This window comes from Caretta caretta, chromosome 20, assembly GCF_965140235.1.
Source record: "Caretta caretta isolate rCarCar2 chromosome 20, rCarCar1.hap1, whole genome shotgun sequence".
In the NCBI taxonomy this organism is placed as follows: domain Eukaryota; kingdom Metazoa; phylum Chordata; order Testudines; family Cheloniidae; genus Caretta; species Caretta caretta.
Genome location: NC_134225.1, coordinates 3,660,001 through 3,687,059, shown reverse-complemented (window position 1 = coordinate 3,687,059; position 27,059 = coordinate 3,660,001). Strand labels below are relative to the sequence as shown.

The 27,059-nt window shown below is 66.1% G+C and overlaps 1 protein-coding gene across 1 annotated transcript in view; it reads right to left on the bottom strand.

The window, feature by feature from the left end:
* Positions 1-868: 868 nt before the first annotated feature.
* GLI1 (GLI family zinc finger 1) overlaps positions 869-27,059 on the bottom strand; it is a 41,770-nt gene continuing 15,579 nt past the window's right edge. The window contains exons 2-12 of the mRNA XM_048832182.2: positions 13,851-14,024; positions 13,266-13,364; positions 12,870-13,065; positions 12,214-12,370; positions 11,864-11,962; positions 11,374-11,514; positions 10,498-10,647; positions 9,947-10,111; positions 6,654-6,902; positions 6,140-6,419; positions 869-4,592 (exon numbers count right to left, since the gene is read on the bottom strand). Coding sequence (XP_048688139.2) covers positions 2,371-4,592; positions 6,140-6,419; positions 6,654-6,902; positions 9,947-10,111; positions 10,498-10,647; positions 11,374-11,514; positions 11,864-11,962; positions 12,214-12,370; positions 12,870-13,065; positions 13,266-13,364; positions 13,851-13,941 — 3,849 coding nt within the window. The 5' untranslated portion in view covers positions 13,942-14,024 and the 3' untranslated portion in view covers positions 869-2,370. The remainder of the gene's footprint in view (positions 4,593-6,139; positions 6,420-6,653; positions 6,903-9,946; positions 10,112-10,497; positions 10,648-11,373; positions 11,515-11,863; positions 11,963-12,213; positions 12,371-12,869; positions 13,066-13,265; positions 13,365-13,850; positions 14,025-27,059) is intronic.

Genomic DNA, 27,059 nt, shown 5'->3' with positions numbered 1-27,059 from the left:
GCGGCTTTAGGCCCAATACCCAAGGATGGCGTTCGGTGGGGAGGCAAAAGCTGGAGTCGGCGTCTGCAGGTTCGTTATTCAAAGCGACCGGCAGCGCGGGTGGGCCTGATCCTTGGCGGCTGTGCCTTGGGAAAGCCGTCGGGGCTCTGGACAAGAAGAACAGTGTCGGAGGGCGAGAGATGCCGACGCCGATGGGCCGGCCTGGATGCTGCAGTCTGAGACCCATCGCCTGACGCCGGAGTGCAGGGCCCTGCCAGACACAGGTACTGATGGAAAAAGCTCTGGGGCTCTATTACGCAGCAGTCCTCTGGAAGGCCTAAAAATCCTGAGTTTTTTTTCAGAACAAATAAAGTCTGGGCACTGGCAAGTCACAGCCTGGCGCCGGCGCCTTTGGGGGGCCCAGGTTTTCTCCGCTAGAAATGTGGGGTTTGAAAACGAAAGCCTGGATCCTCCCCTGATCCCTAGACTCTGGGAGCTGGGGATTTAAGGAAAACATTACTCCAATACGCTCGTGAGAGATGCTAATACTGCCATATTGCCAGCTGCCCCTGCTGGGCCAGGACCCAGCCGCGCCATCCTCTCCAGTAAGGGATGGGGGGAGGGCAAAGTGGCAGGTCCCACAGCCACAGACAGAAACATAGGGCCCTGATCTCGGTTGGGGTCTGGGCAGCGCCTGGCACAACAGGGCCCTGATCTTGGTCAGGGTTTGGGCAGCGCCTGGCGCAATGGGGCCCTGATCTAGGTTGGGGTCTGGGCAGCGCCTGGCACAACGGGGCCCTGATCTTGGTTGGGGTCTGGGCAGCGCCTGGCACAATGGGGCTCTGATCCTTTGGCTTCTAGCTGCTCCGGGAATCAACAAGAATTTCACTTCCCTGAGGAATTTTTTGTTTAATTATTATTAGTTCGTATTGGAATTGTTTGTTGCTATCAAAAGACAAGAACGGTGCTTTACAGGTACAAAACCCCATGGACACTTACATACACTATGTACAGAGGTGCGACCGAGCTGTGGCCCAGCGCTGGGCCCACGCCTGGCACCAGGAGTTGGGGCATTGGCCGTTCCCCGCGCCAGCCTGTCTATCAAATCTCCTGCCCCTCGCGGGCAGGGGAGCTGGGAGTGCCTGCCAGTCGCTCAGACCAAACACGGAGAACGGGACGATGGTTTTTTAGGTGAGTTTGGTTTTTTTAAAATTATTTTTCTTTGGTTTTTCAGTTTTAAGTTAAGACTTTGCAGAGAGCCCCTCCCCCATGGTGCCACTCGGTGGGGGGAGAGAGAGGCAGAATTGGGGGGGGGGGGCGTAAATTGCAGCAGACCCTGGCCCAGAGAAGGGGTGATAGGATGGGATGGGGAGTCTCTGGAAGGGATATGCATGCAGCATCTGACGGGAGAAGGGCACTGGCATGGGGGGGGAGCCTGGCATGGGATGCTGGCATCGCTGCAGGGACGGAGGGCACAGGGCACTTGCAGTGTGGTGTGGGGCTGGTCCCCTCATGGCCTGTCACTGCCTTCCTGGCCTCGGGACAGCAGAGGGCAGGAGGGAGACAGGGCCGAGCCCCAGCCCAGGGCGTTGAATGGGCTACAGATTCCTGGTCTGGTTGAGCTGGGATTGGCTGCAGCCACTTGGCCCTGCCCGTGAGGATCCCCTGCCCCACAGCCTGGGGATCATGCAGCTGCCTCGGGGTGGGACGCACAGCTGCTTATAATGGGCACTCCCTCTCCCTTCTGCCCTGGAAAGACTGGAGGCCCCCAGAGTGGAGTAGGATGGGGGTGGAGGGCATCTCCCAGGACAGAGCCCTAAGGGCCTAGGGAGGGTATTCGGGGGGGAGGAGGGGGCTGCTGTGTCTGATGGAGGGCGGTTTGGAGGCAAGAGGGGTTTGGGGATTCAAATCCCTCGATGGCCTAGGCCCCTCCCTTTCACAGCCCTGTCACCCGGCGGGTGCAAGGTCACCAGCCGCCTAGCGCTGGGTGAGGTGCACCATCGAGCATGGGGCAGAGGGGAGGGGGCTCAGGGGGGCAGGTTCTTGGGAGGGGTCTGCCCTGCGGGTGCAGAGAGGGGCAGAGGCTCGTTCCATTGGGACAAAGACCAGAGGAGTCCCTGGAGGGAGGGATGGGTGAAAGGATGGAGGGAGGGATGGACAGATGGGTGGGTGGATGGCTGGAAGGACGGATGGACTGATGGAAGGATGGACAGATGGGTGGCTGCCTAATAGCTAGGAGCATCCCATACCCACGGTGGGACACCGGCAGTCGGGGCGCCCGTTCTCCCGTGCATGGGGGGTCCTGTATTAGGGTGCCAGGAAGCCTGTCGAGGCGGGCATTTCCTGCTCGCTGTGGGTGGGTGCCCGGGGAGGGCGTGGGGGGGGGGTGCCTTAGGACAGGGTGTTGAGGAAGTGGCTTTCCCCAGCCAGCGAGCTCAGCATGGAGCTCATGTCCCCGATGGCCATGTTGGGGGGCCCGGGCGGGGGCAGCCGGGTGGGGCTCAGGGCCGGGGGCTCCGGGTCGTCCAGGATGGCCGTGAAGTCCAGGTGTGTGTTCTCCAGGTCCAGTGAGTCCAGGCTGTTGGAGACCTGCCCCTCCGGCGCCAGGTAGGGGAAGGAGTCAGGCTTGAGGCCCTCCAGGCCGGGGGCGTACGGCCTGCCAGGATCCTGGCCCCCGCAGCTGGCCGGCTGGTGCCCCTGGGCGCCCTTCCCCGGCTGCACGGGGCCGTGCCCAGGGTAGAACAGCAGGGCCGCGTCGGCGGGGCCCTCGGGTGGGGCGTGCAGCGGGGGCAGCCGCAGCAGCCTGCGGGGACTGGCCTCGGGGGGCTCGCCGGAGGGGCTGGGCTGGCCTGGGCTGCCCATGTAGACCAGGCTATTCTGTCTGCTGGGGGTCTTGGGCCCGCCAGGCGGGTGGGGCACCAGCTCGGGGTTGAAGCACTGGCTGGCTGGGACCTGGTTCTCAGGCGGGCCCAGCGGGTGCCCTGGCTTGGCCGGGTAGCCAGCATACTTGGGGCTGAGGTACGGCTGGGGCGCCGGGGGGTGCCGCAGGGGCTGGCTGTGCCTGGGCCCCCCGCCCAGCCCCATCATGGGCTCCCCGGCCTTTGGGGGGGGCTGCGGCTGCTCCCCCCACATCAGCGCCTGCTGCGACTGCACGTAATTCCGCACCATCAGCTCCTTGACCTGCAGCATGGGGGGCTGGGGCCGCCGGGCCGGGGGGGTCATGGCGAAGCAGGAGCCCTGCTGGGGCTCGGCCTGGTACCCACTGCCAGGGGCAGCCGGCAGGGCCCTGCGCTGGCCGAAGGGGGCTGCCGGCGACTGCTGCATGGCAGCCGGGTGCGTCCCGTTCTGGCAGGGGGTCAGCACTGGTGCCGGCAGCTGCTGCTCAGCCTTGATCTGCAGCTGGCTGAGCTCGCCGAACTGCTGCCCGCCAGCGAACCCGCCCGGGGGGCACATGCCCATGTGCTTGGGCTGCGGCTCGCAGGCGCCGGGAGCCGGGTACCGGTGGTGGCAATGCCGGCTGGCCACCGGGCTGGGCACCATGGGGTTCATCTCCAGGCTCCCCCGGGTGGCCTCGTCCCAGGGCACGGGGATGTTGGCATCGGGCGGGCGCATGCCCTGGAAGTGCTGGTTCACCTGGCACTGGGGGAGGGAGTAATCAGGCTGCCCCAGGCCCCCCTCCAGTTCCCCATGGGCAGCTGGGTTCAGCTGCATGCCCCCCATGGTCCTGTGGGCACCGATATAGGTGCCCTCCCCCTGCAGCTCCATGCCCGGCCCCTGGCACTGGAAGCCCTGCTCCGGGTAGCCCAGGTACTGCTCCATCTCCAGCAGGCTGGTCTCCCCGGGCCCCTCCATGGCCACGCTCTCCAGGAAGACGTTCTCGCTGATGCTGGGCGGGCGAGGGGAGAAAAGGTGACGCTGCAGGCTGGCGTCCGAGCCCCCGAGGGGCTGCAGGCCGACCCCGCCCACGGCCGACGCGCTCATGTTCCCCAGGCTCTTCAAGGGCTGCCCCTTGGGCGCGGCCTGCGGCTCGGCCGCCGTCCGGGCGGGGTCGCTGGCCCGCCGGGTGCCGTGCCCTGGCGCCAGGTGCGGGTGGAGGCTGTAGCCGGGGGACTCGTTGGCACTGTGCCTCCGCAGGGAGCCGTTGGCCAGGAAGGACGGCACGGCTGGGCCCGGGTAGTCCCCGGGGAACCCCGTCCTGCCCCTCAGGGCCGCCCGCTCCATGCTGGGCAAGGGGGTGGGCGGGGGGCCGCCCGTGGCCGCGGCGTACTTGGCTTGGAGGTAGAGCTGCTGGGCCGGCGTCAGGCCCGGCAGCCCCCCGCCGCGGCTGGCCTCGCTGGAGCGCCGGGAGGCGTCGGGGGAGAGGGGGTCGTAGGCGTCGGCCAGGCCCAGGCTGCTGGGGAGCCCCCCCGGCCCCTCGGGGGCCCGCGGGTAGGGCGAGGCCAGCGAGGAGCGCCGGCTGACGGTGTAGGCCGAGCTGACGGAGCTGGTGGAGCTGGTGCGGCGGTCGCTCAGCAGGGGAGCGGGGGCCAGGTCGCTGGCGGAGAGCTCCAGGACGCGGCGGTGGGAGACCGCGGGGGGCGGGCCGCACAGGCTGGGCATCTCCCCGGGGGGGCCTGCCAAGGGGGGGGGGTTACTGCAGGGACGGGAATGGGCCTGGCTCCCACGGCGCAGGCCCAGCTCGCCTGAGGCTGTGGGGAAGGACGGGGGGGTTTGGGCCAAAAGCCAAGGCCGCAGGTTGAGGTTGGTGGACAGGGGGTCAGGTGCATGGGGGTGGCTGGGGGGGGTGCAGGTGCTTGGGGGGAGCAGGTGGCTGGGGGGTGCAGGTGGTTGTGGGGAGCAGATGGTTGGGATAGCTGGGGGGGTGCGGGTGGCTGGGGGGGTGCAGGTGGCTGGGGGTGGCTGGGGGGTGCAGGTGGCTGGGGGTGCAGGTGGTTGGGAGTAGCTGGGGGGAGCAGGTGGCTGGGGGGTGCAGGTGGCTGGGGGTAGCTGGGGGGTGCAGGTGGCTGGGGGTGCAGGTGGTTGGGAGTAGCTGGGGGGTGCAGATGGCTGCAGGTGGCTGGGGGGTGCAGGTGCTTGGGGGGAGCAGGTGGTTGCGGGGAGCAGGTGGTTGGGATAGCTGGGGGGGTGCGGGTGGCTGGGGGTAGCTGGGGGGTGCAGGTGGCTGGGGGTGCAGGTGGTTGGGAGTAGCTGGGGGGTGCAGATGGCTGCAGGTGGCTGGGGGGTGCAGGTAGTTGGGGGTGGCTGTGGGGGTGCAGGCGGCTGGGGGGTAGCTGGGGGGTGCAAGCGGCTGGGAGGTGGCTGTGGGGGTGCAAGCGGCTGGGGGGTGGCTGTGGGGGTGCAAGCAGCTGGGGGGTGGCTGTGGGGGGAGCAGGTGGCTGGGGCTGGGGAGGGAGTTCCGGATCTAACCTCTTGTTCTGTAACTGAGCTGGCGTCGAGCTGGCTGCAGGGTCCTTTACCCTCCCATTGGGGCTGGCTACCCCCCATTCCAGTTATCCCCAGGGCCGTGGGGGCCTGAGCCCCTGTGCCCGGAGCTGGTCCTAGCTCAGAGATCCCTCGCGGCCCTCTGGGAGGCTGGAACCACCTGCCCCAGTCCTGTGCCCTGCCGGAGGCACAAGCCCCAGTCCCCACTCACTGGAACCTCCCTGAGCCTGTCCACCCAGCGCTATGCAGCCACCTCTGGGGTGGGGCACGGCAGCTGTTTATACCAAGATCCCTCATCCAGGCCTGAGATGCAGCTGCCTCTGGGGCCGGGGGCAGAGAATGTGCCCCATTGCAATGGCAGGGGAGAGGACACGGAGGTTTGGGGAGCAGAGCAGAAATCCTGGGCTCTGAATTTGGCCAGGACCCCGAGCTTCGTGCCGCAGCTCTCGGGAACGTGACATGGCACCGATTTATGTCTCATCTGTGAGGCGGGACCTTTGGGAGCACAGCGCCCCCTAGTGCCATGCTAGGGCACTGGGACCAACCCAGCCTGACAGGGAGAGCGCCCACCAGCACAGCGCCCCCTAGTGCCACATTGGGGCAATGGGGTCAATGCGGACTGCCAGGGGAGAGCGCCCCCCTGTTGACCCCCTGCTCCGCTCCCGGCACCCCCGTCCTGCCCATGGTGGGTTCCCGTCCCAGCCCTCGCTGGCCCGGCCCCGCCCGGCCCAGGGCTCACCGGTGCCAGGGATGGCCGGCAGCTTCAGGCCCTTGCCGGCCGGGGGTTTCCTCAGCTGCTTGAACTTGTCGATGCGGAGGTTCTCCAGGCGGCGCAGGGCCGAGAGCCCCGAGGCGCCCATGGGCTCCCCCAGCGGGGGGTCCTCCAGCGTGGACAGGTCCTCGAAGCTGCCGCCCGGGTTGGCGTTCATCTCCACCCCACTGTCGTTGTTGTTGGCACTGCCCAGGGGCGAGCGCTCGCTGCTGCAGGATGACTGCCCGCCGGGACTGGGCTGGGGCTTCTGGGGAGACAGGGAACGGGGGGCGAGGGCGCCAGCCCCTCCTTAGCCACAGCCTCTGGGGCAGCCCACTGGCCGCACGCCAACCCCCCCAGCTCAGGCAGTAAGGAATCCCCTCCCCCCACAGCCCAGACTCCACCCCCCCCCCATTGGCAGGGCAGTCTGCCTCGTCCTGTAGCGGGGCAGCCCGGAGCCCACTGTGCCCAATTTGCCCCCCCAACCCACTCTGCTCCGTACCAAGGTGGCCTCGGGCACCATCAGCTTCCCCTCGTCCTTCCTGCCCTCGCCGGGGCAGCCCCCCTCCTTCTCCTGCTTCATGTCGGCGGGGCCCCCCGGGGCAGCCAGGGCCCGGCTCAGCACCGTGTCACCCCGGTGCTTCTTGGTGACGTGGGCATCGGGGCCATGCACCGTCTTGACATGCTTGCGCAGGGAGCTGGGGTCTGTGTAGCGCTTGGTGCAGCCAGGGATCTTGCAGACATACGGCTTCTGCGTGGGGGGGCAAGATGGGGGGGGTTAACCCAGCCCGGGAGACTCAGCCCCACGGGCACCTCCAGGCATGGCGAGCTGCCTGCTGGGGAAGGACCACAGGGACCTACCCGCCTGATTCCAAAACTGGGGGTGCCAGCCCCAGGGGAGGCCAGGCACCGACATAGGGGAGGGGGCTGTGCTGGGGGGCATGGAACAGAGGCATTGCCAGACCCGGGATCCAGCTACCCCAGGTTCCTGACTGTGCCAGGGGCCGTGCGCCCCGAGGAAGGGGTGGGCCGCGGCAGCCAGGGGACAATCCCCCTGAAGTGTGAGGCTGGCACGAGGGGGCAAATCCCAGAACAGCTGGAGGGTCTTGCTCCAGAATGTGAGCTCCTCGGACAAGGACGGGTCTTTGCTCTGGGTCTGGGGGGGTGCCAAGCCCCACGGGGTCCTAGGCCACGACGGGGCTCCAAAGGGCCACTGCATGCCAACGCAATAATAATAAACCGCCAGCCGTCGGCCCAGTTCCCTTGTGAGTCTTGAGCAGCCCTTGGCCCCAGCAAGGTCCAGTGGCAGGGAGTTCCACTGGTCACTGTGCCTGGTGTGACACAGGACTCCTTGGACGGGTTTCGAATTCTCCACCTTTTGGCTCCACCCAAGGTCCCCTTGTCCTTGTGCTGGGGGGTGGGCAGGGTGGACGCCCCCAACTGCCGGCCTCTGGGTTGGTCAGAGGTTTATAGCCGAGCCCGTTCCGGCAGCCGCGCTCCGCGGGACCCGGCCCAGCCCAGCCAGCCACTCTGCACAAGGGAGACCTCCCAGGCCCCTTCTCCAAGCCCCTCGCGCTCTGGGGGGGTCGTACCTCCTCGGCATGGGGCTGATGTCGGGGTGCATCTGGTTCGCAAGGGGGAAACAGGCTGTACCATGATGGATCGGGGGAGGAGTGTACCTCATTGCAGTAGGAGGGAGCGGGCTGTACCATTTCAGATGGGGGATGTACCTCATTGGAGTGTGGGGAGCAGGCCATACCATAGTGGATGGGGGGGGGCGTACCTCATTGGAGTCGGGGGAGTGGGCTTTACCATGTTGGATGGCAGGGTACTATGTCGTGGGGGGGGTCATACCTTGTTAGAGTTGGGGGAGTGAGCCATACCATGTCGGGTGGCGGGTGTACCTCCTTGGACTGGGGAGAGCAGGCTGTACCATGTCGGGTGGGGGGGTGTACCTGTTGGAGTGGGGGGAGCGGACCGTACCACGTCGGGTGGGGAGGTGTACCTCGTTGGAGTGGGGGGAGTGGGCCATTCCATGTCGGGTGGGGAGGTGTACCTCGTTGGAGTGGGGGGAGTGGGCCATTCCATGTCGGGTGGGGAGGTGTACCTCGTTGGAGTGGGGGGAGTGGGCCATTCCATGTTGGGTGGGGAGGTGTACCTCGTTGGGGAGGGGGGAGCGGGCCGTACCATGTCGGGTGGGGAGATGTACCTCTTTGGGGAGGGGGGAGTGGGTCATTCCATATCGGGGGGGGTGTACCTCATTGGAGAGGGGGGAGCAGGCCGTACCATGTCGGGTGGGGGGCGTACCTCGTTGGAGAGGGGGGAGCAGGCCGTACATGTCGGGTGGGGAGGCGTACCTCGTTGGAGTGGGGGGAGCAGGCTGTAACATGTCGGGTGTGGGGGCGTACCTCATTGGAGAGGGGGGAGCAGGCCGTACCATGTCGGGTGGGGGGGTGTACCTCGTTGGAGTGGGGGGAGTGGGCCATTCCATGTCGGGTGGGGAGGTGTACCTCGTTGGAGTGGGGGGAGTGGGCCATTCCATGTCGGGTGGGGAGGTGTACCTCTTTGGGGAGGGGGGAGTGGGTCATTCCATATCGGGGGGGGTGTACCTCGTTGGAGAGGGGGGAGCAGGCCGTACCATGTCGGGTGGGGGGCGTACCTCGTTGGAGAGGGGGGAGCAGGCCGTACATGTCGGGTGGGGAGGCGTACCTCGTTGGAGAGGGGGGAGTTGGCTGTACCATGTCGGATGGGGGGGCGTACCTCATAGGAGAGGGGGGAGCAGGCCGTACCATGTCGGGTGTGGGGGCGTACCTCGTTGGAGTGGGGGGAGCAGGCTGTAACATGTCGGATGGGGGGGCGTACCTCATTGGAGAGGGGGGAGCAGGCCGTACCATGTCGGGTGGGGAGGCGAGGGGGGAGCAGGCCGTACCATGTCGGGTGGGGAGGCGTACCTCGTTGGAGAGGGGGGAGCGGGCCGTACCATGTCGGGTGGGGAGATGTACCTCTTTGGGGAGGGGGGAGTGGGTCATTCCATATCGGGGGGGGTGTACCTCGTTGGAGAGGGGGGAGCAGGCCGTACCATGTCGGGTGGGAGGCGTACCTCGTTGGAGTGGGGGGAGCAGGCCGTACCATGTCGGGTGGGGAGGCGTACCTCGTTGGAGAGGGGGGAGCTGGCTGTACCATGTCGGATGGGGGGGCGTACCTCATAGGAGAGGGGGGAGCAGGCCGTACCATGTCGGGTGTGGGGGCGTACCTCGTTGGAGTGGGGGGAGCAGGCTGTAACATGTCGGATGGGGGGGCGTACCTCATTGGAGAGGGGGGAGCAGGCCGTACCATGTCGGGTGGGGAGGCGAGGGGGGAGCAGGCCGTACCATGTCGGGTGGGGAGGCGTACCTCGTTGGAGAGGGGGGAGCAGGCCGTACCATGTCGGGTGGGGGGCGTACCTCGTTGGAGTGGGGGGAGCAGGCCGTACCATGTCGGGTGGGGGGGCGTACCTCGTTGGAGAGGGGGGAGCGGGCCGTACCATGTCGGGTGGGGGGCGTACCTCGTTGGAGAGGGGGGAGCGGGCCGTACCATGTCGGGTGGGGGGCGTACCTCGTTGGAGAGGGGGGAGCGGGCCGTACCATGTCGGGTGGGGGGCGTACCTCGTTGGAGAGGGGGGAGCGGGCCGTACCATGTCGGGTGGGGGGCGTACCTCGTTGGAGAGGGGGGAGCGGGCCGTACCATGTCGGGTGGGGGGGCGTACCTCGTTGGAGAGGGGGGAGCGGGCCGTACCATGTCGGGTGGGGGGCGTACCTCGTTGGAGTGGGTGCGGTTCTGGTGCTTGGCGCGGTCCGAGGCGTTGGAGAAGGCCTTGTTGCAGCCCTCGTGCTCGCAGACGTACGGCTTCTCGCCCGTGTGCGACCGCAGGTGGGTCTTGAGGTTCTCCAGGCGCGAGTAGGCCTTGTGACAGCCCTCGAACTGCGCGGAGAGCCGTGAGAGAGACGCCCACCCCCTGCCGCCCCACGGGGCGCCCAGAGCCCCCCCAGGACATACATGCCGCCCCCCCCGACACCCCTGAGCAAAGAACCTTCACCCCCCCGCACCCAGAGCCCCGTCACGGACCCCACCTCCCCGCCATGCTCTGCCCCCAGAGCCCCTTCCCGGCGCGGGAGACAGGGCTGTGCCCGACCCGCCAGAAACCCCCTCCAGAGCACGGGGGGAAGGGGAATGCTACACGGTGCCTCCAGGGGGCGCCGGCTCCCACCCGGCCCCCGGGCAGGGGGGCTGGCTGGCACGGGGGCGCGAGGCCGTGGGGTTGTCCCCGCCCGGCCGGCGTGTGGGGCCTGTGCCCGGCTCACACTCACCGTGCACTTGTGCGGCTTCTCGCCCGTATGCCGCCGCATGTGGACCACCAGCATGTACTGCGCCTTGAAGGGCCGCTGCTCCCGCGAGCACTCCCGCCAGTGGCAGACGAACTCCTTCTTCTCCCCGTGGATGTGCTCGTTGTTAATGTGCTGCGGGGGGGGTGGGGGGGTCAGCGGGGGGCTGCCAGCCGGGGGCCCCCAGGCCTCTGCAGAGGTGGCTTCCGGGGCTGGCTCAGGGCACGGTGCTGATAGGTGGGGGTCGGGAGTGAGGGGCACCGGGGGAGCTGTGGGGTGGGAGGAGCCCAGGGCTGGGCTGGGCTGGCAGGTGCTGCCCTGTTGGGGGTGAGGGGCACCGGCAGAGCTGGGGGTGGGGGGAGCCCCAGGCTGGGCCGGCAGGGTCTGTGGGTGGGGAATGAGGGGGACTGGCGGAGCTGGGAAAGGGGGGAGCCCAGGGTGGAGCTAGCTGGGGGCTGTGGGCCGGGAGTGAGGGGCACCCGGGGAGCTGTGGGGTGGGGGGAGCCCAGGGCTGGGCCGGCAGGGTCTGTGGGTGGGGAATGAGGGGGACTGGCGGAGCTGGGAAAGGGGGGAGCCCAGGGTGGAGGTAGCTGGGGGTCGGGAGTGAGGGGCACCGGGGGAGCTGTGGGGTGGGGGGAGCCCCGGGCTGGGCCAGCAGGGTCTGTGGGTGGGGAATGAGGGGCACCGGCGGAGCTGGGAAAGGGGGGAGCCCAGGGTGGAGCTAGCTGGGGGCTGTGGGTCGGGAGTGAGGGGCACCGGGGGAGCCGTGAGGTGGGGGGCGCCCAGGGCCGGGCCGGCAGGGGCTGTGGGTTGGGGTTGATCCCGTCACGGGCTGGGAAGCCCCCCCCGAGGACGACTCACGTGCACCAGCTGCTCCTGGGTGTCGAACTCTTTGCTGCACCCCTCCCAGCGGCAGTTCGTCTCGTACACGGCCTCCGCCTCCTGCTTCCCATCCTCCTTCTCCAACTCCTCCCGGGGCTCCAGCATCCGCAGCAGCGGGTCCTAGGGCAGGGAGGGCACCGCTGGGTCAGCACCCCGGAGCCCGCGCACCCGCCAGCCGAACCCCCATGTGCCGCGAGGCTGGGCCTTGGGGAGGGGGGTCGCTGGCGGGCAGCCCCCCCCCCGTGCCCATACCAGCAGAGCCCCCTGTGGGTGACGGGCGACGTGGCTGGGTTGGGGCATCTGGGCCCAGCGGGGCAGTGGGAGCTTGGGGCAGGGTCCTGGCGGCAGCCCCGGGTGCCCGCGGGGTGACGTGAGCAATGAGCCTGGGGGCGGCTGCCACGTCCAACTCTGGGGGACCGGACTCCGGGCCTGGCTGCGGGGCGGGGGGCAGTCGGACCCTGCCCGTTACCTGGGTCCCCGTGGAGGCTGGGCTGGAGTCGTCGCCCTCCGATCTCTCCTCCAGGCCCTTGGTGCCCAGGGCGTCACCCAGGCTGGGCTCCGACTTCATCTGCGGTTGGGAAGGGGAGAGAAATGTGATGAGCTCGGGCAGTGTGTGTGGGGGAGCCTTGGGGGGGCAATGCAGCCCTGCCCCTCCACCGGGCAGTGCTGCAGCTTTCCCCACCCCCCAGGGCTTGGTGCTGCCGCTCCTGCCAGGAGGGGCTGCCAGGGCTCTAGCCTGGCAGCTCCCCCCAACCCTCTTCGCTGGAGCTGGCGGGCGGGGAGGGGGCCTGGTGCTCCTCCCAGGCGGGGGCCCCTTACCTGACAATGCTTCGGTGTCCCGCGGGGCGGGGGATGGTGCAGGAACCCCGGCCGGCCGGGGAGGTGTTCATGGGAGCCACAGGGTGGCATGGGGGGGCCGAACGCTGCCCCTTGCCCCTTCGGGTGAGCCATGGGGCTTTGGAAGCCAAGGGAAGGGCTGAAAGTCAGAAGGAGCGTGAGTGTGAGCCCCCCCGGAGGTGTCCCCCCCCCAGCCTGTGGGGTTGGGCCCATCGCACCTGGCCTCGGGCCTCCTGCCATGTGTACATCGAGGCAGAGGGGCTCGGCCTGCCCCGGCCCCCTGCCCTGCACTTGGCAGAGACTCAGTCACTAACCTGCCCCCCTCTTGCCCCTCCATGATGTCAATCAGGATCGCTGCACCTGTCTGACACATAGGGAAACTGAGGCACAGAGCAGCAAAGGGACTTGGCAAAGGTCACACGATGGGTCAGTGATAGATCCGGGGATGGAACCCAGGAGTCCTGGCTCCCAGCACCCCCCCTGCTCTAACCACTAGCCCCCACTCCCCCTCCCAGAGCCAGGGAGAGAACCAGGCTGCTTCAGCCTCTGGGAGTTGGACTGGATGAGCTGACGAAGTGCCTTTTCCACCTCTCGGCTCAGGCCAGGCCAGCTCTGGGTCCCGCCTGCCCAGCGCCCACCTGATGGCGCCAACGGAGAGGTGCCCGTAGGAGCCGCTGGCCGAGGCGCAGCGTGAGTTGATGAAGGCCACCAGGGAGTTGGGCGAGGTGCGGATGACGGTCTGCAGGTCGATGCTGGCGTCGGACAGCGGCGAGATGGACAGCGCCCGCTTCTTGGTCAGCTTGGCCGCGCCGCGGGGCGTGGAGAACCGGGACCCTGGGCCGGGCAGAGATGGAGAACCGGGGCTGAGTGGGTGTGTGCCCGCTGGGCCCCGACGCCCCCTCCGGCCCCGTCGCCTGTCGCCCACAGGGGGCGCCGCTGGCATGAGCACAGAGGGGGCTGGGGCATCTGCTGGCAACCCCTCCCCGTCGCCCACCCGCCTACGGCCAGCCGGATTCCTCCGGGCACCGACCTACCGTCGGCATTCCCAGCATGCTCGCTGCCCGGTGCCAGCCCGTACCCATGGTGACTGCCCATCAGGTTGGCCTGGTGGCACATGGGGAAGTCGCTCAGCCCTGGAAAGAAGCGGGGGAGAGAAGGGGGGGGTCGTTAGTCCTGGGCAGCTCCTGCCCCCACCTCCCAGGGCTTGGTGCCGGGGGCAGGGCGGGGGATGGACGGACGGAGGGCGGGACAGGTGGAAGGGGTGCGGGGCAGGGGATGGACAGATGGAGGTCGGGCACAGAGGAGGCAGGGGACAGACGGACAGAAGGCGAGACCCCAAAAGAGGCGCAGAGGGGTTGGGGGACGGATGGAGGGAGGGCGGGACAGGTGGAAAGGGGGTGGGGCGGGGGATGGATGGACAGAGGGTGGGACCGGTAAAGGGGCACAGAGGGGGCAGGGGATGGACGGATGGAGGGTGGGACGGGTGGAAGGGGGCGGGGGACAGATGGACAGAGGGTGGGACCGGTAAAGGGGTGCAGAGGGGGCGAGGGCCGCGGGCGGTCCCCGCAGACCCCTGTGCCGATGCTCCGGGCAGCAGGGGCCGCGCGGCCGGGACTCACCATCTGCCAGGCCGGGGCTGGGCGCGTGCAGGGGGCGCAGGTAACAATGCTCCATGTAGCCACTCCCGGGAGGGTTCCTGGCGTTGAACATGGTCCGTCGGGCCCCGGGCACGCTCAGGGGCACATCCGCTCCGGGCAGACGGGGGGAGCCTCCGACCCCCCGCGGGGCCAGGCCTGGGGGAGAGGAGGGCGGGCGTGGTACCCTGACAGCTAGCCAGGGTCCCTGGGATGCCCCGTGCGGCCCACCCCTGCCCAGCCCCCAGGACCAGGGCCAGCCCCTGCTCCGAATCCCAGGCCCAGGGGCAGCCACATGCTGTACCCGCAACGCCCCACGTCTCCAGCAGAGGGAGCCCTGGCTACAAAGCCCAGGCCCTTTCTGGACACTGGGCTGCCCATCCCCATGGCCTCTGGCCCCAGCAGAGGGGTGCCCAGCCCGCCCCCAGCTGATGCTTGCTGGTGCCCACCTGCCTGTGCCCCCTCACCCAGAGCGGGAGGGGCCTCTCCTCACCCCTCGTCTGCACCCCAACCCGGTACCCCCCTCCATCACAGGCTCTTTGGGGGGACCAGCCCAGCCCCAGGACCAGGCGCTGACGTGGGGGTGGGGGACCCTTCGACCCAGCAGTTCCTCCCTGGACGACCAGAGCCCGGCAGGACCAGGACCAGGTGGCGGGGACCGTCCTCTCCTCCCCGCCCCATCTCCAACAAGGTGACTTGGCTGGGGAGGGCGGGGACTGGGATCCCCCCCCCCGGGGTTAAGCCCCTGGCTCTCTCCTCCCTCCATCTGCCCAGAGGCAAGTGCCCCAGCCCCTCGGCTGTTCCCAGATACTCCAGGGCCGGGGTTTCCCCCGAGGGCAGGACCCCCTTCTGGCTCTGTGCCAGGCCTGCCCACTGGTCCTGGATGGGGCCAGGCTGCGAGCCGGGCCAACCCCAGAGCCCCCGCCACCCCAGACTGACAGGCCTGGTCAGTGGGGCCACGGGGGCTGGGCACGCCGGCTGAGGCAGGCACCGTGGGGGGGATGGGGAAGGGTTTTGGGGGGACACATCCCAGTCCCCCCTCCCTGGCTCAGTCACCCCATGGCTCAGCCAGGTGCCCCATCCCAGCCGTGCCCCCAGCCTCAGGGCTTGGGCAGGAGGAGGTGTGGGAAACGTCACCCCCTCCGGCCCCACCAGTCTCTTACAGGGCCCATCCCTCTGTCACAATGCCAGTGTCATGGCAGCCCCCGCGCCCCTTCCAGCAATGCCAGAGCCCCGCGCAGCCCCACACCCGGCCCCTCTGCCGGGCTGAGCTCCCCTCCTGCCCGCTGACCCCGCAGAGTGTCCTGCAATCAGCACAGGCCAAGCCAAGACACACACGCATAAACACCCACGGACGCACAAACCCACACACACGCCCAGAGTAACCCCTAGACACACGTACGCACAAGCAGGGACACGCACACACGGAAACACGAGTGCAAATGCAGAGACACACGCCTGCCCATGGAGCCGTTGGACAAGTAAATGCCCGTGACCAGAGGCACGGACAGGGACACGCACTGACAAAGGTGCCCACCCACCCGCGGGGCATGTCAGCCTTGTGCTGAAGGTTTCTGAGTCTGATTCACGTGCCCCCTGCTCTACTCGGGTGCATGGAAACCGGGGGGGTGGGGGGGGGCTTGCAGGGACGGGGGAGCGCCCCAAGGTGGAGGCCAGCTCGGCGGCCATACCCACAGTCTCCCGCACCCCCTCCCCATCTCCCACCTCTGCTAACCCTCCATCAGCCCATGTACAGCCCGGCACAGTCCGAATCAGCTCCCCCGGCGCGTGGCCATGGTGCCGGGCCTGGCGTGGCCCAGATGGGCTCCCCACGGCGCCGGGCCTGGCGTGGCCCAGGTGGGCTCCCCACGGCGCCAGGCCTGGCGTGGCCCAGGTGGGCTCCCCACGGTGCCGGGCCTGGCGTGGCCCAGGTGGGCTCCCCACGGTGCTGGGCCTGGCGTGGCCCAGATGGGCTCCCCACAGTGCCAGGCCCACGATGCCCGAGGAGGCAAAGCTGCACTGTGGCCACTTTCCCCAGGACCCAGCAGGCTGACAGTGCCGAGCCGCTGGCAGGAACCTGTGCCGGCTGCCCTGCCCGCCCCCCAACCCTGGCTCCTCACCCCCGCGGGCTTTACAGGATGACTGTAAGAACTTGCCCCCCTCTCTGCCCCAGCCTGGGAAAGGGAAGCGCGAGGAGCGAGATAAAACCAGGGGCACAGGCCCAGGGCGCCCCCCAACACAGGGCCGGCCCTTGCCCCAGGCCCCAGGCGGGCGAGGGAGATGTCTGCAGGGGCGCAGTGCAACGAGCCAGGCTGCGCCGGGGGCTGCAGGCTCCGGGTCCCGCGCCTGGCCCCGCGTTCCTGCTTTCCCAGCCAGCCCGGGGCCGTCCGTCGAGGTGGGTGTTCTGGGCGTTTGTTATGACTTGGAAGCCGATAATGGCCGAGCTCCTGGCCAGCCCGCTCCCAGGCCTGCTCGGGCTGTGGGGCGGGGGGGGGGGGGGGTTGTTTTGACATCGCACAGAGCGGGGTTTGCTTTGGGGCCGGGCCAGGCGGTGGCATAGCGAGGTGTGTGCTCTGGCCCTGGTACCCCCCCGGCACGGGTCAGTTACCAGCCATTTCTGCTGACGGGCGAATCTGCCCGTGGGACGTGTCCTGGGCAGCTGTTCCAGGGTGGCGGGCAGGCAGGTGTCTCCCCTCCACCCCGCCACAGCGAGACCTCCCCAGCCTGGCCTCCATGTTCCTCCCGAGCCTTCGTCCTGCACCGGATTGAACCTCACACCCTAGAAGGGAATCTCCCATCCGGTGTTAGCTATGCAGGGGCTAGGACACACGGCTTGGCCTACAATGGAATCCCCAAGCCCGAGGGCAGAGGTGCCCCCACGACGGACCCTCTGGCACCTGTCTCTGTCCGCAGGGTGAGCACGTCTGCCCAGCAGGGCCCCGCTGCCCCCAACAAGCCTGGAGGTTTCTGCGACCCCCGGCCACCATGAGCTGGCCGAGCACAGGTTGGGAGGGGGGCCTAGGGCCTGACCCTGCCTGGCTCAATGCCAGCAGCTGAGCTGACCCACTGCCCGGGAGCAGAAACGCGAGAGCGGGTCCTCACTCCCCAAACCCGCCTGGATCTGACCCCCGCCCCCCCCCGGGTCTTCCCCCCTCCAGACGAGCCGGTTCTTGGTGCTGCCGACTCCCGCTGGGCTGGTCTGGGCCACGAGCCAAGCTGGGTAAATTCGCCACCCTCCACCCCCGGCCGCAGTCCCACTGTGCGGCCCCCCCATCCCCCAGACCCTTTCTCCTCCAGTGCGGGTGTGGGGCAAATGATCTCCCTGTTTATTCTCCGCTGGCCGGGCCGTTTGCAGTGTCCCAGGCCGAGCGTTTCAAGTGCATCCAAGAAATGTAGGGGGCCGCCCTCCTGGCAGGGGCAGAGGGATCTGGGTGTGTGCGAGGTGGGGAGGATGGGGGGGGAATGGGGGGAAGCAGGCGGGGGGATGGGAAGGGGATTTCGCAGCTGGCAGCCAGCTGGTGACGGGAAAGAGCAACTTCTCTGCTGCACAATAACCGAGTCTGTTTGATGGGGGGGAGGGTTTTTTCACACACCCCCCCCGATCTCTTCCCCACACCCCCATTTGTCAGCATCAGACACACCGAGGGGGTGGGGGGAAATGGGACCGTCTGGGTCATTGCAAAATAAAACGAGCAAAAGAGGCCAACCAGACAGGCTCAATGCCCGCTGGGCGCCACCCCCAACACAGAGTGCCCCCCGCTGTATGCCCCCCCAGGACAGAGTGCCCGCTTGGCGCTCCTGGGAGAGCACCCCCTGCCTTGGCTTCCAGGCCCCCACCCCAGGCAGAGCAGCCCCCACCATGCCTGCTGGGCAGACCCCCCCCCCCCAGTGTCTCGTTCCCCACCTCCCCGAGCTCGCCAAGCCCTCACCCTGGGGCCAGATCAGAACTAACGTCCTTGAGGCCAAAAAGCTCAGTCCCTCAGCCCCTGTCTGGGGTGCAGGCAAGACACCAGCAGGTTCGGGGGGCCTAGAAAGCTACTAAGCTCCCTTCACTAGCATTGTGGGGAGCCCCCGGCCAGTCCCCGCCGGCCATGGGGACCCGCTGACTTTACAACCCCAGGGGCAACCCCCGACCCCCCTGCTCCCGCCCAAGTTGCAAGCAGGGCGTCTGACGTGTGGCTTTGACAATTAAAAACAATCAAACGACAGGCCCCCCCCAACCCCCCTCCCCACCCGCTGCCCCCAGGCACCACTGGCAGGGCTGTATGGGGAAGGTGCCTGGCCCACAGAGCTTCCAGGCTCATTTAAACCGGGGTGGGAGGGGAAACTGAGGCAGAGCTGGGACGAGATTCCTGGTCTCCCAAGTCCCAGTTCAGTGTCTGACCCAGTGGCTGCTTCTTAGCTATTAATGGCTGAAGACGCACAGGCAGGGACATGTGTCGGCACACGCATGTGCACACGTGTAAACATACACACACGTGCACGTTCTCACCTGCACACGTGTGCACACAGGCTCAGGCACACATACACACATGCACAGATCGGGACCATTCATGCCCGTTTCCAAAGGGGGGAAACTGAGGCACGGTGGGGGTCTCTCCTCCCTGGCGGGGCGAGCACCCCATGCCCCAGCACTTGGCAGTCCCTTCCCCGTGGCTGGCCCACCCGGGCGCGGGGCCCTGCCTGGGAGTGGAGCGGGAGACAGGACTGAGCCGGGCCGCGACAGGCCACGAAATGAGAACAAGCTGGAGTGTGGGGGCGGTGGAGTTGGGGGGGGGCTCTCTGTGTGTGGCATTTGGTGTCGGCGCCCTCAGCTCCTTCCAGCCTCTCCCTGGAGAGCGGGGGGGGCTCACCCCTAAAAGGGAGGGGGCTGGGGCCCCACGGCCCACTGGCAAGAAGAAGGGTTTGGTTTGCAATGGGGAGGGGGGGGCGGATTCTCACGCCTCAGTTCCCCCTTTGAGAGCTCGTCTGGGGGCTTTGTCCGCGTGTCACCGGGGAAGAATGGGGCGGGGGGAGTGCAGGGGTGTGAAACTGGGGGGGGGGAGTGGAAGAAGAGGAGGCTGCTGGGGGGCATGAAAAGGTTTTTGGGGGGCAAAAGCAGGAGGGTGGGGGCAGGGACCATGGGGGTGGTACGCACAGAGATGGGGCACATGGTAAGGCCTGGGGGGGCACAAAATGAGAAGGGGGGGCAGGAAAGCAGGAGGGAGGAATAGTAACATTTCCCTGAGGGAGAGGTGGGGGTGGGGCTGGGGCAGAGAAAGGGGCGCACCCCTCCCCTCCCCACCAGCTGCCCAGCGAGAGGGGGACACGAGGCTCCGGGATGCTGGGAGCCTGGGGGAATCCCATCCTGCCCCCCCATCCCCTCCCCCGCCCCCAAGGAAGGCCAGGAGTTTGCAGGCCACTCTCAAAAGTTTGTCTAGTAATTGAGTCGATTGCTGCTCCACCCCCTCTGCTTCCCCATTCAGCCCACACCAGCGCCCCGGCCCTATTGTCCGGTACAAAGAAAAACGGGGGCCCTAAGACCCGCCGCTGGTGACCATGGGTCCCATCCCACTGGGCAGCTGAAGGCCCAGGGCTGTGAACCCCCTCCCCCCAAGCCCTGACCCCCGCTGTGGACCCAGCTCCTGCCACTCCGGGTGGTTTTCCAACAGTGCCGGGACACCCCTTCCCTTGTCAGGATCCACGATTAGGTACTGGGTCACCACAGCCCTGCACCGTACAGACGGGGCTCTGGCTGGGCGGTGCCCCCCGGCTGCGCTCGGCATCGCACAGAACCCCAGAAACGCCCGCATGAGCGAGGAGGTGCCCATGGCCAGGCAGCAGGAGAGCGAACTCAGGAGTCCTGGCTCCCAGCCCCCTGCTCTGACCACTAGACCCCACTCCCCTCCTGGAGCCAGGGATAAAACCTAGGAGTCCTGATTCCTAATATCTCCCTCCCAAAACTATTAAACTCTCCTCTGTGTGAGCCGAGACTTGAACCCAGGAGTCCTGACCTCCAGTCCCACGCCACCTGCTTTAACCCACTCGACCCTGCCCCCGTCCTGGAACAGAACCCAGGAGTCCTGACCCCCAACCTAGATTCCCCCCGTCACAATCCCCATTCACAGCATTTAGAGTCAGAAGGGCCCCTGGGATTATCTCCTCTCTCCCCCGGCACTGCCCGGGCCGGACAAGCTCCCCCGCACCCTGGCCCGCGGCGCGTCCCGTCCCTGGGCAGGGCAGAGCCCCGGGCTGGGCACAGGGATTTGTGTCTGAGGCTGGCCGGAGAGAGGTCGCCCTGAAGTGGCGCGGGAGGCTCCGTGGCCTTGCCTGGGTCCAGACACTCAGGGCGAGAGGACCTGCAATGGGGCCCGACGCCCAAGCCTCCTCTAATGTTCAATGCCCGCCAGCGAGGCTTCCAGCCCTTCCCATGGGGCACCATCTGCCCCCCACCCAGCTGTCCCTGCTAGTCCCCCCGCCCCAGCCCCGAATGCTCCCCCTCACCCATCCCCATTTATCACTGCTCGGTGCAGGCCTGCGGAGGTGCCTTCGTGGCCCTCATCATCATGAGCACCTGACAACACCCCATCGTACAGATGGGGACACTGAGGCACAGTGAGGCGCCTCTCCCAAGGCACAGGGTAGAGCAAGGAGGAGGACCAGGGTCTAGGGCCCTACCCATTGGGCCAACCTTCCCTCTCTAGCCCCACGCACACATCTGTGCCTTGGGGGGGGGTTCTGGGCTGGAGGGGAGATGCTGATGTTATGTCTCTGGGTGCCCCCCGTGGTGCTGGCTGGGCCCCCCTGTGACTCCCCCCCCCCGCTGCCCCCTCGCTGGCTCCAGGTCAAGGCTTGCGTGCTCAGTGCATCCCATCGGCCTGAGTCATCCCCCAGCTCACCCCCCCCCACCGCCTCCAGCTGCAGAGCCCCATGGATCCGCACGTAGGGAGCTGGGGCCAGGGCACCGATGTGGTGGGGGGTCAGGGCTGGGGTGCTGGGGACCCAAAGCTAGGGAGGAGGGGGCACCACGGCCTCGTGGCACGTTGCAGGCCAAGGCCCGAGTGGGGGTGCGGGACGGGCCCCCCCGATGTGCCAGGCGGAACGGGGGACTTGGCACGGGCAGCAGGAACAGGGCACGGCCAAGCTGGATTGCCAGGTGGCCCTGCCAGGCCGGGGGGCTGTGATGAGGGAAGGGGGAAGCAGCTGCGGGGAGGCTGCCCAGGGCCTGGGGTGAGCCCTGAGGCCAGGCTGAGGGTCACATTTCCTAGCTGCCTGCTCTCAGCCAGGCCTCGGAGCCACCCCCTGCGCCAGCCACCTACCGTGCCAGGCTCCCAGTGGAGCTCAGGGGCTGAGGGCTCTGCCGGGATCTAGCTGGCTTGGAGGCCTGGAGACACACAGGGCACAACGGGCCCTGCCTCACCAAAACAGGACTACCTTCCCTACACAGGTGGGGAAACTGAGGCACATGGGGGCACCCAAAGGCGCAGAGTCAGGAATAGAACCCAGGTCCCCCAATGCAAACCCCTGACAGCCTCACCAGGGTGATGGGGCACCCCTCTGCTGAGGCATGGGGTCCGTCTGCGTGACAGGGAGCTTGGCCACACACGCATGAGCAGCCGTTGCGCCCCGGGTTCCTGCGGTCTCAGCACCCCCTTGGCCTCCTCTGGACCCTCGCCCTCCCGCTGCTGCTGCTCCCCCTGGTTCCCACAACCAAGAGGGTGAGGCACACTGAGCAGGGGGCAGGGGGGAGGAACCACCCCGAATTGCCGGGTCCCGCATCACTGCATTTCCCACAATCAATGGCTGATTCGCGGCGCTGCAGAGGGACCCCCGGATTCCCTGGCCTGAAGGCCCCAGGGACGCTGGGAACTGCCTTGAACCGTGGTGAGATCATGTCCAGAGACCCTGCTTCGAATGGCCTCCCCAACACCCACCCCACCCTGCGATCCAACGTGGGAGTGGGGCTGGCTGGGGCAGCCACAAAGAACAAACCTCCCGCTCCCTGCAACAATTTAATTTCTATTATTGCAGGGTCTCTCACTGGCGCTGGGGCTGTGTACACACTGGTTTGTTATTGCAGGGTCTCTCAGTGGCGCTGGGGCTGTGTGGACACTGGTTTGTTATTGCAGGGTCTCTCACTGGCGCTGGGGCTGTGTGGACACTGGTTTGTTATTGCAGGGTCTCTCGCTGGCGCTGGGGCTGTGTACACACTGGTTTGTTATTGCAGGGTCTCTCACTGGCGCTGGGGCTGTGTACACACTGGTTTGTTATTGCAGGGTCTCTCACTGGCGCTGGGGCTGAGTGGACACTGGTTTGTTATTGCAGGGTCTCTCACTGGCGCTGGGGCTGTGTGGACACTGGTTTGTTATTGCAGGGTCTCTCACTGGCGCTGGGGCTGTGTACACACTGGTTTGTTATTGCAGGGTCTCTCACTGGCGCTGGGGCTGTGTACACACTGGTTTGTTATTGCAGGGTCTCTCACTGGCGCTGGGGCTGAGTGGACACTGGTTTGTTATTGCAGGGTCTCTCACTGGCGCTGGGGCTGTGTGGACACTGGTTTGTTATTGCAGGGTCTCTCCCTGGCGCTGGGGCTGTGTACACACTGGTTTGTTATTGCAGGGTCTCTCACTGGCGCTGTGTGGACACTGGTTTGTTATTTCAGGGTCTCTCACTGGCGCTGGGGCTGTGTGGACACTGGTTTGTTATTGCAGGGTCTCTCACTGGCGCTGGGGCTGTGTACACACTGGTTTGTTATTGCAGGGTCTCTCACTGGCGCTGGGGCTGAGTGGACACTGGTTTGTTATTGCAGGGTCTCTCACTGGCGCTGGGGCTGTGTGGACACTGGTTTGTTATTGCAGGGTCTCTCACTGGCGCTGGGGCTGTGTGGACACTGGTTTGTTATTGTAGAGTCTCTCCCTGGCGCTGGGGCTGTGTGGACACTGGTTTGTTATTGCAGGGTCTCTCACTGGCGCTGTGTGGACACTGGTTTGTTATTTCAGGGTCTCTCACTGGCGCTGGGGCTGTGTACACACTGGTTTGTTATTGCAGGGTCTCTCACTGGCGCTGGGGCTGTGTACACACTGGTTTGTTATTGCAGGGTCTCTCACTGGCGCTGGGGCTGTGTACACACTGGTTTGTTATTGCAGGGTCTCTCACTGGCGCTGGGGCTGTGTGGACACTGGTTTGTTATTGCAGGGTCTCTCACTGGCGCTGGGGCTGTGTACACACTGGTTTGTTATTGCAGGGTCTCTCACTGGCGCTGGGGCTGTGTGGACACTGGTTTGTTATTGCAGGGTCTCTCACTGGCGCTGGGGCTGTGTACACACTGGTTTGTTATTGCAGGGTCTCTCACTGGCGCTGGGGCTGTGTACACACTGGTTTGTTATTGCAGGGTCTCTCACTGGCCTGGGGCTGTGTACACACTGGTTTGTTATTGCAGGGTCTCTCACTGGCGCTGGGGCTGTGTACACACTGGTTTGTTATTGCAGGGTCTCTCACTGGCGCTGGGGCTGTGTGAACACTGGTTTGTTATTGCAGGGTCTCTCACTGGCGCTGGGGCTGTGTGAACACTGGTTTGTTATTGCAGGGTCTCTCACTGGCGCTGGGGCTGTGTGGACACTGGTTTGTTATTGCAGGGTCTCACACTGGCGCTGGGGCTGTGTACACACTGGTTTGTTATTGCAGGGTCTCTCACTGGCGCTGGGGCTGTGTGGACACTGGTTTGTTATTGCAGGGTCTCTCACTGGGGCTGGGGCTGTGTACACACTGGTTTGTTATTGCAGGGTCTCTCGCTGGCGCTGGGGCTGTGTGGACACTGGTTTGTTATTGCAGGGTCTCTCACTGGCCTAGGGCTGTGTGGACACTGGTTTGTTATTGCAGGGTCTCTCGCTGGCGCTGTGGCTGTGTGGACACTGGTTTGTTATTGCAGGGTCTCTCACTGGCGCTGGGGCTGTGTGAACACTGGTTTGTTATTGCAGGGTCTCTCACTGGCGCTGGGGCTGTGTGGACACTGGTTTGTTATTGCAGGGTCTCTCACTGGCGCTGGGGCTGTGTGAACACTGGTTTGTTATTGCAGGGTCTCTCACTGGCGCTGGGGCTGTGTGAACACTGGTTTGTTATTGCAGGGTCTCTCACTGGCGCTGGGGCTGTGTGGACACTGGTTTGTTATTGCAGGGTCTCACACTGGCGCTGGGGCTGTGTACACACTGGTTTGTTATTGCAGGGTCTCTCGCTGGCGCTGGGGCTGTGTGGACACTGGTTTGTTATTGCAGGGTCTCTCGCTGGCGCTGGGGCTGTGTGGACACTGGTTTGTTATTGCAGGGTCTCTCGCTGGCGCTGGGGCTGTGTGGACACTGGTTTGTTATTGCAGGGTCTCTCACTGGCGCTGGGGCTGTGTACACACTGGTTTGTTATTGCAGGGTCTCTCACTGGCGCTGGGGCTGTGTGGACACTGGTTTGTTATTGCAGGGTCTCTCACTGGGGCTGGGGCTGTGTACACACTGGTTTGTTATTGCAGGGTCTCTCACTGGCACTGGGGCTGTGTGGACACTGGTTTGTTATTGCAGGGTCTCTCACTGGCCTAGGGCTGTGTGGACACTGGTTTGTTATTGCAGGGTCTCTCACTGGCGCTGGGGCTGTGTGGACACTGGTTTGTTATTGCAGGGTCTCTCACTGGCGCTGGGGCTGTGTGAACACTGGTTTGTTATTGCAGGGTCTCTCGCTGGCGCTGGGGCTGTGTGGACACTGGTTTGTTATTGCAGGGTCTCTCACTGGCGCTGGGGCTGTGTGAACACTGGTTTGTTATTGCAGGGTCTCTCACTGGCGCTGGGGCTGTGTGGACACTGGTTTGTTATTGCAGGGTCTCTCACTGGCGCTGGGGCTGTGTACACACTGGTTTGTTATTGCAGGGTCTCTCCCTGGCGCTGGGGCTGTGTGGACACTGGTTTGTTATTGCAGGGTCTCTCACTGGCGCTGGGGCTGTGTACACACTGGTTTGTTATTGCAGGGTCTCTCCCTGGCGCTGGGGCTGTGTGGACACTGGTTTGTTATTGCAGGGTCTCTCACTGGCGCTGGGGCTGTGTGGACACTGGTTTGTTATTGCAGGGTCTCTCACTGGCGCTGGGGCTGTGTGGACACTGGTTTGTTATTGCAGGGTCTCTCACTGGCGCTGGGGCTGTGTACACACTGGTTTGTTATTGCAGGGTCTCTCCCTGGCGCTGGGGCTGTGTGGACACTGGTTTGTTATTGCAGGGTCTCTCCCTGGCACTGGGGCTGTGTGGACACTGGTTTGTTATTGCAGGGTCTCTCCCTGGCGCTGGGGCTGTGTGGACACTGGTTTGTTATTGCAGGGTCTCTCACTGGCGCTGGGGCTGTGTGGACACTGGTTTGTTATTGCAGGGTCTCTCCCTGGCGCTGGGGCTGTGTGGACACTGGTTTGTTATTGCAGGGTCTCTCACTGGCGCTGGGGCTGTGTGGACACTGGTTTGTTATTGCAGGGTCTCTCACTGGCGCTGGGGCTGTGTACACACTGGTTTGTTATTGCAGGGTCTCTCACTGGTGCTGGGGCTGTGTGGACACTGGTTTGTTATTGCAGGGTCTCTCACTGGCGCTGGGGCTGTGTACACACTGGTTTGTTATTGCAGGGTCTCTCCCTGGCGCTGGGGCTGTGTGGACACTGGTTTGTTATTGCAGGGTCTCTCACTGGCGCTGGGGCTGTGTGGACACTGGTTTGTTATTGCAGGGTCTCTCACTGGCGCTGGGGCTGTGTGCACATTATTACCCAGCAGCTGGTACCAGCGGCCCCCATTAAACCAGCAGCAGCATTGGTGCCCATTGCCCTGGTGACATACGGGCATTGCACTGTATAATACTTTAAGCCAGTAATTAGCTAACGACTCCTCCTCTGGCTCAGCCGGCGCCCCCCGACCCCCAGCACGAGCTGGGAACAGTCATTGTTGCAACTCCTGTTCTAACGTGCACCAGTGTCTAGTTCAATGTGAGCACATTCTTCACAGCCCCAGGCCCTACCGGCCCCTCCCATGTTGAAAGCCTGCTCTTCCCCTCCCCTCGGGCAGGGAGGGCTGGGGGAGGCAGCTGCCCCCTGGAGGGGGTGAACTTCTTTCCTTCCAGCCCCTTCTCCAGCCCCCGCCCCCAAGACCCCTCCTCTGCTTCCTCCTCCCCTCCTCCTCTGGGTCCCGCCCCCAAATAGCAGGGTTTGAAAGCAGATAGGGGAGTTTCCGCGGCGACGCTGAGTGACAGGCATAGGACATTCCTCCGAGATCCCAGCTGGGCTGGAGGCATTGCCGGGGGTGGGGGTGCAGCTACCCAGGCCTGGGTGTGTCCGCGGGCGCTTCCGGGGCAGTGGGGGGGGACGTGCCCCCCCGGAGCTCGGGGCCCGGAGGTCACCGATGCACCAGGGCCCTGCTCAGGGCACAGCTGCTGCCTTCAACCCTCCACTGGATCCCCGTCAGCTGCGCCGGCTCCCCCCAGGCACTAGTTACTGGGCGCCAGCAGGGAGCCGTCATGGCCCGGTACCGGACGGCATTCGAGTAGGGTGCCGCCGACGAGGCTGGATGGCGTGGCCTGCCTCGGCCCCGGCACTGCACTGGACAACGTGCCACGTTCGCCCGGCATGGCACGGCAGCGTCCGACAGCAGATCGCACGGCCAGGCCGGGCTCCACTGCACTGCACTGCATTGCCTGCCCGCCGGAGAGCGGGGCACCGGCAGAGCTGGGGGGCGGGGGGGAGCCCAGGGCTGGGACAGCAGGGGCTGCGGGTGGCACTGCGGGCCACTGGCAGAGTTTTGGAGGGAATTAGCAGCAGCCTGCCCAGACCCCTTCAATGGGCGCGGGCCTGTGGACCCATCCGCTCCAAGCCAGGCACCAGAGGACCCCCCGAGCCGCTGCACTGGGGGGCTTCTCTGTCCCCCCCCCACCCTAATGCTCCAGCCCACGGAAGGGCTGGAGCCGCTGGGTGGGGCTGGGCAGTGGGGAGCAATTTTGAGGCCTGGTGCTCAGCCCCTCGTCCATTGGCTTTGGTGGCTTTGTCCATCTGAACTGGCCCCACCCTGCCCAGTTCCCCCCGGGTCGGCACCGGGACGCGGGGCACAGACCAGCAACCTGGACGGGGGGCACCCTCAGCGAGGGCGGGGGGGAGCCAGGCAGGGCAAGACCCTGCTTCACCCCATCCTCATCCTCGGCTACCTCTCACAAGGA